This window comes from Miniopterus schreibersii, assembly GCF_964146895.1.
Source record: "Miniopterus schreibersii genome assembly, chromosome: 1".
Taxonomy (NCBI): domain Eukaryota; kingdom Metazoa; phylum Chordata; class Mammalia; order Chiroptera; family Miniopteridae; genus Miniopterus; species Miniopterus schreibersii.
The window spans coordinates 146,318,802-146,333,116 of NC_138101.1; the positions used below are offsets into that span (position 1 = coordinate 146,318,802).

Below are 14,315 nucleotides of genomic sequence, written 5' to 3' on the forward strand. Positions count from 1 at the left end.
TGACCTTACCTGTGTAAGGCCATGGGGTGACTCCAGGGAAAGTCAGAAACCCCGAGATCACAGCCAAGAATCAACTATTTACTGGGATTTTGGCCAAGTCACCTGACCTTACTATTAAGGAGATGCTCCTATCCCCATTCCAATGCTGCCCACCTGTGAGGCTCCAGAGAGGCATTCCCTAGGAAGGGGCTCATCTGCATGTATCACTCTCTCTTTCTCCTCAGGCTGCCCAGGGCCTCAGCCCTCACTTAAAGGCTGCAGAATCCTAGGGCGAGACAGGCAGTTTGGGGAGTGAGAGCCCTTAGCGCCCCCCTTGGGGGAGTGCAGCTGCCAGAGGCCTCCAGGGGGTGTTAGTGCCCATCTTGTGGACTTCTGAGAGCCATTGAGAGGATGTGGGGAAATAAGAGGAAGAGAAATGCATGGACTGGAGTCCTTATCTGGCATGAAAATAAAGGCAGCCTGAGAGCAGAACAGTGGAGAGGAGAAGCTTGGGAGATAATACAGCATGCCGCCCACTGAAGGAGTTCATCATCCCACTGGGAAGATGGGGTACACACAGAAAGGAACATAACTGGCAAAGAATGACAGGTATAAAAGTGGCCCAGGAAATAAGTGGTCTAGGAGTTTTTCTGTGAGGCTTCAGGTGGGTGTAAAGTTATGGTGGAGGTGAGTTTGGCAAGGACTCAAAGTTGGAAAAGTTTTGGCTCAGAAGAAAGGAGCAGAAAGGACTGAGCAGAAGGGTCTGGTAGAAGGGCAAAGAATCAGTTTTTGAGAGGGAGGAGCAGGGTTGTGTAGCTGGAGAGGGGATTCATGAGGGAAGCTACCACTTAATGGTCATTGACTGTGTGCCCATGACTAGGTCACTTACTCCTCCAACAAGTTGAACCTGAGTATTTACTAGAATGGAAGGTCCCCCTGCAGGGGTGACTCATTGACAGGGCCTGGGCCTGACCTGGGCACCTCCACTCAGTTCAGGATCTGCCAGGGCTAAGAAAGAGAACTTCCTGTGTTGAGAGGTGAGGCTGTGCTACTGTTTCCCAGGGTAGCTGCCAGCCCTTTCTATTTACCTGCACAGTGCTTTCAGCTTTCAGATATTTTCATAAGCCTCTCTTATTGATTCTCACAATAACCCTGTGAGGTTATTGGGTAGGGCAGGTGAGGAAATGAATGCCAGACAACTGAACAGACTTGCCTGAGGCCACACAGTGAGACAATGGCACAGCTGGGACATGAACCTAGGTCTCTTGCCTCTGGCCCCAGGTTCTTTCCACTAAAGCACCTTGTTTCAAGAAACAAGGTTTATCTCATGAAACCACCGCCAGGCTTGAAGAAGGGGGTCTGGTTAACAGGCAGGAAGCACAGGTGTTATGGTTTGCAGCCTGCTTGCTTCCCTCGTCGTCTGTTCTTCTGAAGCTGGGGTAGCCCCTTGGGTGGACCGAAGATGGCTCATGATGAGAATTTCCCCTTCCCAAGCCCAGCTTTTTCTCAACCCAGCTGAAGTTTTTTCTCAGTTAAAACTCTGGATATAAGAACAACCCGCTCAGGCTAGCATTGACAAGGCGTCAGTTGACTCTGAGGATATAGTGGTGTCTCAGGAATTCCAAAGGGAGGACTGTGACCTGGCCTGGAAAGGACCAGGAAAGGGAAAGCTGTCAGCAAACAAGGCCACTCCTCTTTTAGGCTGCCTCCTTTTTCTCTGTGCCATTGCTTTGCTCTGTCTCTGTGTCTCCGAGCACTTGGAGGAACAGGGTGGTCCACAACTTCTGAGTTTTCCTGTGCTCAGGTCAAAACAGACCTAAGACCTCTCAGTCCCGATTCCAGGTCTCCTGCTTGGCTCAAGTGTGCATCCTTTGTTCAGCCAGCTAACACACAGGGCCAGGGTTCTATAGAATAAATGGCCACAGGGACCACCCACAGGGCTTATGGGGCAGTGCTTGGTGGGGGGTGCTGGGTAGGCACCTTAAAAGGTGGCTCCTACAAACCTCAACTGGCCTTCAAGTCAAGGAATCCCTGTCTCCTTCTCTTCCTCCCTCTGCTGCTGCCCGGGTGCAGGTGCTGGACATCGACCAGGCGGATGCAGGGACCCTGCCCCTGGACTCATCACAGAAGGTGCAGGAGGCCCTGACGTGCGAGCTCAGCAGGGCTGAGTTTGCCAACTCTCTGGGCCTCAAGCCCCAGGACATGTTTGTGGAGTCCATGTTCTCTCTGGCCGACAAAGATGGCAATGGCTACCTGTCCTTCCGGGAGTTCCTGGACATCCTGGTGGTCTTCATGAAAGGTAGTGGAGGAGGGAGTGATTGTTCAGATAGGAGAAGATGGAAGGGGCTAGAGACTGAGGCTGGAGTGTAGCTGACCTGTTGGAGATGGGGAAGCACTGGGGCCAGATCTCTAGCCTTGGCAGGCATCTGGGAGCACCCAGGTAGGGTCGGGAAGCAGAGCGGCCCCTCACTGTGTCCAGCAGTGGGTCACACTAGTGGAAGCCCCCTTCTGGCCACCCTGGGGTTTAGGCAGGTGATCTGGGCCTCTCATAGGGTCCTTCTTCTCCCAGGCTCCCCTGAGGAGAAGTCTCGCCTTATGTTCCGCATGTACGACTTTGATGGGAATGGTCTCATTTCCAAGGATGAGTTCATCAGGATGCTGAGGTTGGTCCAGTGGGACAGCCAGGAGAGTGGGCCAGAGCAGGGACTGCCAGGGGAAAGAGGTGGGACATGGAGGAAGCAGGAGGGTAAAGAGCAGGGGCCTCCTCCTTCTCACCCATAAGCTTATAGCTAGGAGGGGGCTTGGGATTTGGCCAGTTGGGGTCCTTCCATGTGGGCTGTGAAGGCCTGATGGGATGGACAGTGGGCCCTTGTGTCTAGGCCCCGGGCCCCTTGTCAGGGCCTGATGGCTCCTCTCCCCCGATCCCCAGGTCCTTCATTGAGATCTCCAACAACTGCCTGTCCAAGGCCCAGCTGGCGGAGGTGGTGGAGTCCATGTTCCGGGAGTCAGGCTTCCAGGACAAGGAGGAGCTGACGTGGGAGGACTTCCACTTCATGCTGCGGGACCACGACAGCGAGCTCCGCTTCACACAGCTCTGTGTCAAAGGTGAGGGAGCCTGGGGGCAGAGCTGACTTATCCATTAGGCACAGCGGGCACAGTACACAGGGCCCACATATTTTGGGAGTCCACAGGAATGTTTTCATTTCATTTAAAATCAGAAGAAAAGAATGAGTATAGTAATAACAAATAGATAATAATGTATCCATCCTGGATTATATTCTTTACACCAACACAATTATGATATAGAATTTTTAATTCATTTTTTTAATGGAGGAAGGGGTCCAGGAAGACAAACAGTGCCTAAGATCCACAAAAGTCATAATGCAGCCCTGCTGGTGGGGTGGGCAGGGTCAGGATGGGGTGGGAGATGGCAGCTGGAATTCCTCTTTTTTGTCAAAGACCCCTGTGCCTGGAACCCAGTGCAGGGGGGAAACAGTGTCTCCTCGTTACAACTCTACCCTGGCCATACCCACCTCAGCTGGGGTTTCTGGTGGTGGTGGGTGCTCTGGTTTTGTTTGCCACTTTATCCCCTGGAGGAGTGCTCAGTAAATGTTTGCTGAGTGCATGGAGACCCACTTCTGTTGTTCTTCCCCCTACTTCCTGCCCCACCTGTGTCTGACTCAGGTGGGTGGGGCTAGAATCAGGGTGAGGAGTGGGCAGAGAGCAAGCAGAGGGACTGCCTGTGGCCTGCTCTGAGCTGTTGCGGTGTCTTCACAGCCTGGGATTCTTACTGGGGCATGTTGAAACCAAACCCAGCCCCTCCCAGGATTATGAGAGCCTGGGGGAGCTGAGCAGTCCAGATGGGGGAGAGGGGAAAGTTAGACAAGGCACAGCCGGGCCTCTGGTCAGGGATTCCCATGCCCAGGGTGGGAGGAGAGTTGGTAGAGTGCAGACCCAGCATTCTTGATTCTGCAGCTTTTCACTTTTCCCAGGCAGCCAGGGCAGCAGGCGCCCAGGCCTGAGGGCAGAGCAAGGGCAGGTGTGCACCCTCAAGTGAGCCTAGGCCTGAGTCCCAGGGATATCCAATCCCTGGGGTGGGGGAAGGTCCAGGCTTGGGAAAGGAAGATTAAGTAGAAGGTTAGCAATGAGTATTATTTTGTTTGGCATTTACAAAAAAAAAAAAATTATTTTTACTTGGGAGAGAGAGCTTTGTTTTTACACTTATTTATGCATTCATTGTTTGCTTCTTGTATGTGCTCTGAGATTGAACCCGCAACCTTGGCGTATCTTGATGATGCTCTAATCAACTGAACTACCCAGTCAGTCCTGTTTGGCTTTTAATTGTTGTGCTTTACTGTTTCCTCCAAATTTTACTTTGAAACATTTTAAACCTACAGAAAAGGTACAAGAATAGTACAAGGAGCATCCCTTTCCTCCTCACCTAGATTTGTCAAGGCACAGCTGGGCCTCTGGTCAGGGATTCCCATGCCCAGGGTGGGAGGAGAGTTGGTAGAATGCAGACCCAGCATTCTTTGTTACTGTTTTTACCACATTTGCTATTTGCTAAAGCATTTGAGAGGATAGACATCTATACTTTGTTTTAAACACTCTGATTTCATTAAATTCACTGTAATCACTTTTGCCTCTGGCCTATAGACCAGGGTAATATTCAGGATTGGTTTAGCGCTTGGAAGTGACGTGCAGATTCCCAGGCCTCCTGTGAGAACCTCTGCTCAGTCCTGCCCTGCCCCTAAGCACTCAGCCCAGACAGGAAACAACAGGCAGCTCCTGGAAAGGTTGTTTCCCCCCAACATTTTCTTATGAACAAACACAGAAGAGTGGAAAGAATTTTATAGTGATCTTCCATATATGTACCACCTAGATTCTACACTTAACTTTTGGGAGATTTTAAGCTGGAGGGTCATAAGCAGGGTTTTGTGACAGAATGATCTTAGCAGACAGGTTGCATACAGTTCCTGAACTCTACCCCATGAGCCTGATTCTAGTCCCAGGAGTGAGACTGAAGGTGGACGCACACTCAGGGGAGCCTGCTTGGCCAACTTTGCTCCAGGCCTTCTCTCTGCCCACCCTTGATTGAGTCTAGTTCCCTTTGGGGACACAGGCTGAGACTGGGGCACCCAGTGGCAGGGTATTGGCCAGGGACCCTCTACAGTGTCCAGACATTTGAGCCAGGTCCTCCTGAGGCTCTGGGTCTTGAGCTGCTCCCTAGGCCCGCTCTGCATTTTGCAGGGGTGGAAGTGCCTGAAGTCATCAAGGACCTCTGCCGGAGAGCCTCCTACGTCAGCCAGGATAAGCTCTGGTGAGCCCTCGTCTGGGAATGCTGGAGTGAGGGCTGGGGTCAGGGAGTTGCCCTTTCTCTCCCCAAAATGACTGGGATCACAGCCTCCACTAGCCCACATCAAGCCTTCATGTAAATTATAAAAAAGCACTTTTTACTCTGCAGACACAGCCCTGCACTCACCTGTAGCCTGGGTCAGATGCCCTTGTAAAGGGCATAGCTATATATGACAGCCTTGGCTAGGCCCCCCAGCATGTGACTCATTCTCTATCTAGGTCTCTTTGGGAATCCTGCTGTCCCCTGACTGAGAGCTCTGACCCTTCCTCAACAGAGTGGGTATGGAGGCAGACCAGGGGCAACAGAGCACCAAGTGGCTTAGGTAACCAAGATCCTGTCTCCTGCATTCCTGTCCTAGTCCCTCTCCCAGAGTGAGTGCTCGCTGTTCGGGCAGTGATGTCGAGGTGGAGCTGACACCACAGAGACTGCAATGCCCCATGGACACAGATCCTCCCCAGGAGATTCGACGGAGGTTTGGCAAGAAGTAAGCCTGCTCCTCCCCCTAAGCCCAGGCAGTTCATCCATCTTTTCAGCATGCATACATTGATTACTTGGTGCCAGGCACTGTGCTAAGCATGGCCTCAGAATATCACAGTCTGATGAGATAGCCTGGTACACTGAAAATTGCAATGTTCCACTGATGAACGGTATAATGGTGCTAAGAGCAAGGGGCCTCAGAGCTCAAGGAAATGCTCGTCTCCGACTGGGAGGACAGGGAAGGCTTCCTGGAGGAGGCGTCCTTTGAGACTCCCAGTATAGTAAGACTAGAGCCTTGGGAGTTGGGAGCTACAGACTGGGAGGGCAGGGGGCTGTCTGAGTGTGAGTGAGAACTGGGGTAGATGCAGCGCCTCCCCTGGGATGAACGGACCCGGTGACCACTTGTGAGGCGTCCTTACATCGACAGCTCGCTTGAAGAGTGTGGTAATAGCCTTGGGACTCTCGACCATGCTTAGCTTGAGTAACTCGGGGCCCTTTTCTCCCCTCTGGGGAGCGAGGCTGCACTAGCGTTGGGTCCCCACCTGAGAGCCAAGACTCCCTGTCTCCCAGGGTCACGTTGTTTCAGCCCCTGCTGTTCACCGAGGCTCACCGACAAAAGTTTCAACGGAGCCGTCGTCACCAGACCGTGCAGCAGTTCAAGCGCTTCATCGAGAACTACCGGCGCCACATCGGCTGCGTGGCCGTGTTCTACGCCGTGGCCGCGGGCCTCTTCCTCGAGAGGGCCTACTGTGAGCACCGCCTGGGGGGGGGGGGGGCGCCCTGGGGGCGGGGCCTGCTTGGGTGGCGGGGCGGGCGGGGCGGGGCGAGCGGTGAGTGACAGCCTGGGGCGGGGCCTGCTTGGGTGACGGGGCGGGCGGGGCGGGGCGAGCGGTGAGTGACAGCCTGGGGCGGGGCCTCCTGAGGGTGCTCCGCCCAGCTTGAGTGAAGACTTGGGGAGGCCACAGCGGCCGTGCTGGCGGGGGCTGCGGTCCACCTCCCTCAGCGGCGCGCTCTCTCCTCGGCACTGCTCCTCCCTCACCCACCCGGCCCCTCCGCAGACTACGCCTTTGCCTCGCCACCCTCGGGCATTGCCCAGACCACCTATGTGGGCATCATCCTGTCGCGGGGCACGGCCGCCAGCATCTCCTTCATGTTCTCCTACATCCTGCTCACCATGTGCCGCAACCTCATCACCTTCCTGCGCGAGACCTTCCTCAACCGCTACGTGCCCTTCGACGCGGCCGTGGACTTCCATCGCCTCATTGCCTCCACTGCCATCGTGCTCACAGGCAGGGCCTGGGGTCCCGGGGTCCTCTCCACGCCCTCCCGCCGCCGACTGGCTTCCCCTCCTCTGAGAGCCCTGCACTTAGCTTGAGTGTGTAAGGATGGAGGTGGCTCCAGCCAGATGTGAAATAAGCCCAGGAGCCCCGCACTGGCCTCCCCCGCTCCCTGCGCGGTGCCTCTTCCACGCTTTCAGGGTCACCTTACCAGCCTCCAGCTGACAAGTTACCAACACCCCAGAATGAGTGCGCGTAATGTGCTATCTCACGTTTATGTTTTAAAACATAATTCCGTGGGAGGAACCAAAGGAGTGAACTTATAATGCATAATTTGGACTCATGGTTGTGTTCATGGATGGTGTGTGTAGGGGACATGGAGAGGAACAGAAAGGTGATCAGAGAGCAGAAATCCAACCCCCTAGGGTCCTTCCTCAGGCCCCCAAGTCTGGCTGGTTGGAGTTCTCCACTTTGGGCTGAATGGGTTGAGCACCCCCACCCCGCTGCCCCCAGGCTCACCCCACCCTGTCTGGTTTTAGTCTTACACAGCGCAGGCCATGTGGTGAACGTGTACCTGTTCTCCATCAGCCCGCTCAGCATCCTGTCCTGCCTCTTCCCTGGCCTCTTCCATGATGATGGGTGAGTAGCGAGTGAGGGGAAGGGGTGTATTATTTGTGAGTAGAAAGAAGCAAATTACCTTGGCTCAGAGGAGAGTGTCACCTTCTAGGTTATAGGACAGACAATGACCAGCCTGAACCCCCAGCTCCAAGTCAGCAGAAAGGGAGACTAGTAGCTGGGTTGGGGTGCCTCATCTGTTGGGGTCCTTTCTGGAAGTCCCAGACATCTCTCAGGATCCTTCCTTGCATTCCCCTTCCCCACAGGTCCGAGTTTCCCCAGAAGTATTACTGGTGGTTCTTCCAGACTGTGCCAGGTGAGAACCCTTCCTGCTCCGTGAATTTCTGGGCTTGGTTCCAAGCTCCAGGTTCTGGGTTCTGTTTACCACAGAGCAGCCCAGTTGTGCTCACTGGGCTCTCATGGTGAGTCAGGCTCTGCCCTCTGGCCCCGAGGACTCTCCTGGGCAGTAGGAGACTGCTTTCCAGTACTTCTCTCAGGAGCTTGACTGGGCTCCCACCCCGACTCTGAACTAGTTCCTCCTTCTGTGGAATGGGCATGTCCCCCTCCACTCTCTCAACGCACACACCTACCAGGACAGTGGCTCTGAGAAATACTGTGCCCCAGCGTCGTGGGGGAAGGACCAGGCTTTTTGTCAAGCCAGGCAGACACCCCCCCCCCCACCTCCTTTTAGTCTGTCTTGACAAGGGCTGTTTAGAGCATATTCCTAACTCCCCATAATCACCCGTTTTAGGGCTATTAGCTGTGAATCTATTCAAACACTTCTTGAACCCATTTATATTTTCAGTCTGTTCCTTCCTTGGGGTAACACGTTTTCTACACTCACTCCTCTGTGATACAAAGCACAGTTTTAAACTTTTTATTTTTTTTAATCCTAAAATGATATGCTTTGAACTTCAAAGAGTGCTTGCTAATTCCTGCACACTGGGGTTTTGGGGATAAGGCTGTGTTTATGTTCTCCTCTCCGTTCTGTACTTCACAGTCTTCAGTTAGATCCCTTCTTAACCTCTGCTTTGCCGTACTTTAGGGCTCTAATCTTCCTAATTTCTGCCTCTCTCCTCCTTGATCACTTGAGGGGCCATCCTCTGGCCTCTGCACTCCCATCCTGGCTCCAGTATCTCCCTCCTGGGTAGCCCAGCTCTAGGCTTCCCTGTGAAGTGGAGCCTCCCATCAATTCAGGACTGAACCCAGTGGGGCTCTGCTGTGCCAGTGCTCATGCTGTGTGCTGTGGCACCTAAGTGGAGTGCTGCAGGTATGTGGGCCAAGCCTTCACTCCATGAGGCAGGGCCTGCAATGTTGAGTCCGGCTCAGGGCCCAGAGCCCCATGCATGCATGCATTCATTCATTCATTCAGCATCATTTATATAAGGCCCACGGTGTGCCAGGCCCTACACTAGGCACTAGGATTCAGTAGTGAACTAGTCTAACCTGGTCCCTGTTCTTGTGAACCTAGGAGTCAGGAAAGTGATGGACATAAAACAAATAATGATATAGGTACTTGAAAAATATCAAGACAAGGTCTGTAATGGATGAGTAGGGTCTGTAGAATGAAAGTCCCTGTTATCAGGGGTGTGAGGGGAGAGGAACAGAGGAAGAGGCTGGGGCTTTCCCCACCCTCTCCCCAGGACAGTGGTGTGGAAAAGGGATCCAGATCCTTGGCAGGCTCAGAGCAGCCCTACTCCTTTGCCCTTCACCCCCTGTTCATTTTGCAGGCCTCACGGGGGTCATAATGCTCCTGGTCCTGGCCATCATGTACGTCTTCGCCTCCCACCACTTCCGGCGCCGCAGCTTCCGGGGCTTCTGGCTGACCCACCACCTCTACATCCTGCTCTACGTCCTGGTGAGGGCTTCTGCCTCTGAGCCAGGCTAGTGGGGTCTGGGCAAGATGTTCCCAGGGAGGCAGTGAGGGCTGAGACATCGGTTCTTTATCCCCTTAGTTATTTCAAGTATCCTCTTCATTTGTCATTTAAAAGAGGGAGATGATAGTAGGAGGCTCTCGAGTAGACCAACCCCAATATGCAGCACTTGGGAGATGGACTTGCCGGCGTGGGTTTTGTAGTAGCAGCTCTAGCAGACTGATCTGCATTCCTTGCAGACACTCCCACATCATTTTGCTCAGCCAGTCTTTGTCTACTTTGAGTGGCCTGTTTGGGCTCCTAGGTAGACTGCCTACACTCCAGGGAGAATCACCCTTTTTTAGAGAAACTTATCTTAATTGGGTTTTACCCTTTTGTTCTGATCCTGTTTTCTAAGATGTTAGCCACCCCACCCAGCTAAGTGCCACCTATAAAGTTAATGACCTTGCTCCAAATGTCTTCACTTGGACTGTTGATAAAATGGATTTTTAGGACTCCACCTGTCCCCTTTCCTTCTCTTTAATCTGGGCTCCTGCCTGACCTCCTTCACATTCCCTCCTTTCTCCTGTCCTGTTTTCTTCACCCTTCCCTGGGTTTATCATCAGCTGCTTCAACTCTTTCAGAGGTGACTTTGATCTGTGCCCGTGTCACGGTTCTTCTTGGCCTGCCTTGCTCACGGACACAGGTAGTTCCCCAAAGGGCATCCTGAGGGCCTTGTTGAGAAGCTAAACAAAGTTCCAAGTCCCCTGTGTCCCACTGATGATAGTTTGGCTGCGAGCATTGAAGAAAGGCATAGTCCATATGGCTCCCCTCTCTATCACCTGGCTCCGGGCAGAACTGCACACAGGGGCCTCCCATTGCCTGGGTCAGGTTGGCACCTGTGGTCGGCCCTGCCTTCTCCAGGTCCAGTTCTATCCTCACTGATAGGTAGGAGGTCTGTTTCCATCTTACGTGAGGCTTGGCACTTCACAGTCCTGAAGATGATTACCCAGCCTCGGCTTAGGTTGTTTCCTAGAACTGTTGATGTTTCTTTCCAAAGAAATCTCTCTCTGGCTAATTCAACCCTTCATCTCCATCTTGTCAGTAATGAGTGGAGCCCTAGCACCCTGGGTTACTGTTTCTGGTAGGGGCAGAGATAATGTTCTTGTTCCTGGTGATAGAGCAGCTTCTTTGAACTAATGGGAGACTGGCTCCTTGAGACCAAGATCCCTTTCTGATTTATCTCTGGTTTGGGGGATCACTGGAGTTCAGAGCCACCCTTCCTGCCAGCAGGGAAGTCAGCATCTCAGAAAGATGTAGTCCCCTCTGCTGGGCAGTCCTAGCCCTGGCCGCTTGGGAGCATCTCCCCTGGGGGTAGATCAGGGCCAGAACACCTGCTTCCTTCCCATTTATCACAGGTGTGGACACTTGACCTCAGGCAGAAAGAGAAGTTACAAGTAAAGGATCCATTGTGGAGTAATCCCTGAGAAGGCTGTACAGGCTCCTAATCCAGGCTGGAGAGGGCTGGGCTAGCACAGCCAAAGCTGAGCTGGCAGGCTGCTCCCCCATCTCCTCAAGTCAACCATGAGTCTGCCGCAGCTTTGTGATTTAAAAGTAGAGCCAACACCAAACAGGGTGTATAAGCATGAGGTCACCCTGACATTGTTCTCAGCCTGGTTGGATGCTCAGAAAGCCTTGGGGGTGGGCGTGGGCTCCACAATGAAAGAGGAACTTGGGGGACTGGAGCCAGTTCAGAGGAGAGCTCAGAGAGGTTCAAGTAAATCCTGTGGGGGAAGGACTCAAGAATTCAGGAACACTCAACTGGGAGAAGGAAGAGCTGAATGAGGAACCAGAGTCCAGTTTCACAGTTACATGTTCAGAGTCTGTTATGTCCTAGCTCAGTGCTAAGCCCTGCAGAGGAAGGGGAAACTCTAAGCTCTGCCCTCAGGAATTTAGGATTTGCCTCAGAGATAAATGTAAAATGCATGTAAAATGATCAAAACGAGCAGACAATACAAGATTAATTGCTGAGCTGAGTGTTCCAAAAAGTAAGCTACAGGAGCTCATTGAAAGGAGTTTCACTTGAGCCAAACTGGTTAGAGAAGACTTCAGGGAGAAGATGGGACTTGGGCCAAGCCTTAAGGAGAGATAAGCTAAGGTTTAACAGGGCAGAGTGGAAACTGAAGAGCATTTCAGGTAGAAGGAAGGGCATGAGCACAAGTGCGGAGGTGTGAATGATGACAGAATATTCCGGGCACAGAGGAGATAGGCCTGGCTGTGGATAGCCATAGGGTGTTAGGTGGTGGCAGGACATGGTGGACCTGTGTGAGTTGCCCTGAAGCTGAGGGGCTGTGGCTCAGCTGAGAGGCCGCACCACGTGGGAAAGCATAGAAAGGCAAAAGCAGAGGGTGAGGAAATCAGGCTTGGGCAACACACAGGGTTGGGGGTGGAGAAGGAACAGAGTGAGTGCAGGAGATGTAAAGTGAGTGGCCTGAGAGGAGCGAGACCCAGTAGAGCATTGTTGCAGAAGTGTTGAGGAGGGGGTGGTCACTGTGCCACAGGCTGCCAAGGACGGGAACAAAAGTGGTCTGAAAGAAAGCCTCAGGCCTGGCCAGTGTGGTTCAGTGGTTGAGCATCCACCCATGAACCGGGAGATGATGGTTGAATTCTCTGTCAGGGCACATGCCCGAGTTGTAGGCTCAATCCCCAGCAGGGGGCGTGCAGGAGGCAGCCAATTGATGATTCTCTTTCATCATTGATGTTTCTATCTCTCTCTCCCTCTCCCTTCCTCTCTGTGAAATCAATTTTTTAAAAAAATTAATAATAATAAAAAAGACCTCAGGGTTTGGCCATTCGTTAGCCCTCAGTGAGCAGATCCTGAGAAAAGGTGGAGAGGGAAGCCAGACTGACCAGACTCAGGAGCAAGCAAGTGGGAGGAATGGGGCAAGGAGTGTCTGACCAGCTTATTGGAGAAAGGGCTAGAGCTGGACAATGCCTGCCAGTTATTTCACGGGAAAGGGAGACCAGTTAGGTGTTCTTAGGCTCCAAAGGGAGAGGCTAAATTGAGGAAACCCCTTTCATTGACTCAACAGTTATTGAGTGCCTACCGTGTTCCAGGCAGAAACTGCTAGAAGCTGAGAGAATAGCTGCAAACACAATGGATAGAGTACCTACTCTAACATTCCCCTGGGGAAAACAACAGTAAACACGTCAACGAATGAAGAAACAAAATTATTGTGGATGACAAGTGACTTGAAGGGAGTTAACAGGGAGCTGTGACAGAGAGGACTGGGGGAAGGCCTGAGGAGGTAGTGTTTCTGCTTAGGCCTGAAAAATGAGATGGAGGTAATCATAGCAAAAACCAGGGGAAGGGCATTCCTGGCAGAGGGAACAGCAGGCGCAAAGGTCCCAAAGCAGAAAGGACTTGCCGTGTTGGAAGAACAGGAAGAAGGAAACACTGGCAGGCAGGAATCAGAGCATCACAAGGCCTGAGGTGCAATGGGAAGGCCACTAGGGCTTTAAAAGCTGGGGATGACATGATAAAATGAACTTTAAAAAGTCACACTGGCTGCCTTGAGGAGAATCCATCACAGTGGGGCAACCCAGTAGAAAACCAGTTAGGAGACTACTGCATGAGTATAGGTGAGTTGACGAGGCTTGGTCTAGGATGGTGTCAGAGAGCCTCAGTAGTCTTATTTATTGTGGATGCTTTGGAGGATGGGCTTGGGAATGGCTAGGTTTTGGAACCTTGAAGGAGCATGGCACATGGTGAGGTGGGATTGGATGTGCCAGTGGGGGAAGGATGCAGGAGTCAGCCCTGAGCTGGCCTCAGGTCCTGTTGTGGGTGCATCTGGGTCTGAGCTGTATTCTTCACTCTATTCAGATCATCATCCACAGCAGCTTCGGCCTGATCCAGCTGCCCCGTTTCCACATCTTCTTCCTGGTCCCGGCACTAATCTATGGCGGGGACAAGCTGGTGAGCCTGAGCCGGAAGAAGGTGGAGATCAGCGTGGTGAAGGCAGAGCTGCTGCCCTCAGGTACAAGCCTAGGCTGTCAGGGGACCAGCTCGGTGGTACTGAGGAAGCAGAACAGATCCTGGACCTTGCAATCTCCTAGCCTGGCCCCGTGGAGTTGGCAGGGGCCTTGGAGTGGAAGGGATGAGAGAGCTGGTAAAAGAAGCTCTTTGCCAGGGGTCCTGAGCCTCTTTCATAACAGAGAGGAGGAGCCCAGGTCAGGTTGCCCCTTGCCCTGCTGACCACCAGCCCCAGTGTTGCCCAACCCCTCCTCAGGACAGACATGGCCTGAGGAGAGTAAGGACTACTGATGGGGTGAGGTCCCCCTGGCATATTCCAGAAGCAGAGCTGAGGCTGCAGGTGGGGGAACTCTCTGGAGACCACATTGTTGCTGGGTTCAGGACAGTAGCCCCTCACCTACCTTCCTTCCTCAGGAGTGACCCACCTGCAGTTTCAGCGGCCCCAAGGCTTTGAGTACAAGTCAGGACAGTGGGTGCGGATTGCTTGCCTGGCTCTGGGCACCACCGAGTACCACCCCTTCACACTGACTTCTGCGCCCCACGAGGACACTCTCAGTCTGCACATCCGGGCGGCCGGGCCCTGGACCACTCGCCTCAGAGAGATTTATTCACCCCTGACTGATGGCTGTGCCAGATACCCGAAGGTGCCCAGACCCAGACCAGATGTGCCACATGCTCCCACAACCCCTTAACAGGCCTTAACTGCAGCACTAGATGCCCATTGT

General features: G+C 53.1%; 1 protein-coding gene across 1 annotated transcript in view; it reads left to right on the forward strand.

Moving 5' to 3' along the window:
- The window catches only part of DUOX1 (dual oxidase 1), a gene marked incomplete at its 5' end in the record, with an annotated part of 30,425 nt that overhangs the window by 12,846 nt on the left and 3,264 nt on the right, over nucleotides 1–14,315 (forward strand). Inside the window, 12 exons of the mRNA XM_081138391.1 lie at nucleotides 2,053–2,278; nucleotides 2,549–2,642; nucleotides 2,909–3,084; nucleotides 5,230–5,299; nucleotides 5,694–5,819; nucleotides 6,383–6,561; nucleotides 6,871–7,101; nucleotides 7,629–7,728; nucleotides 7,971–8,020; nucleotides 9,435–9,562; nucleotides 13,441–13,594; nucleotides 14,005–14,234. Of these exons, the coding sequence (XP_080994517.1) occupies nucleotides 2,053–2,278; nucleotides 2,549–2,642; nucleotides 2,909–3,084; nucleotides 5,230–5,299; nucleotides 5,694–5,819; nucleotides 6,383–6,561; nucleotides 6,871–7,101; nucleotides 7,629–7,728; nucleotides 7,971–8,020; nucleotides 9,435–9,562; nucleotides 13,441–13,594; nucleotides 14,005–14,234 (1,764 nt within the window). The remainder of the gene's footprint in view (nucleotides 1–2,052; nucleotides 2,279–2,548; nucleotides 2,643–2,908; nucleotides 3,085–5,229; nucleotides 5,300–5,693; nucleotides 5,820–6,382; nucleotides 6,562–6,870; nucleotides 7,102–7,628; nucleotides 7,729–7,970; nucleotides 8,021–9,434; nucleotides 9,563–13,440; nucleotides 13,595–14,004; nucleotides 14,235–14,315) is intronic.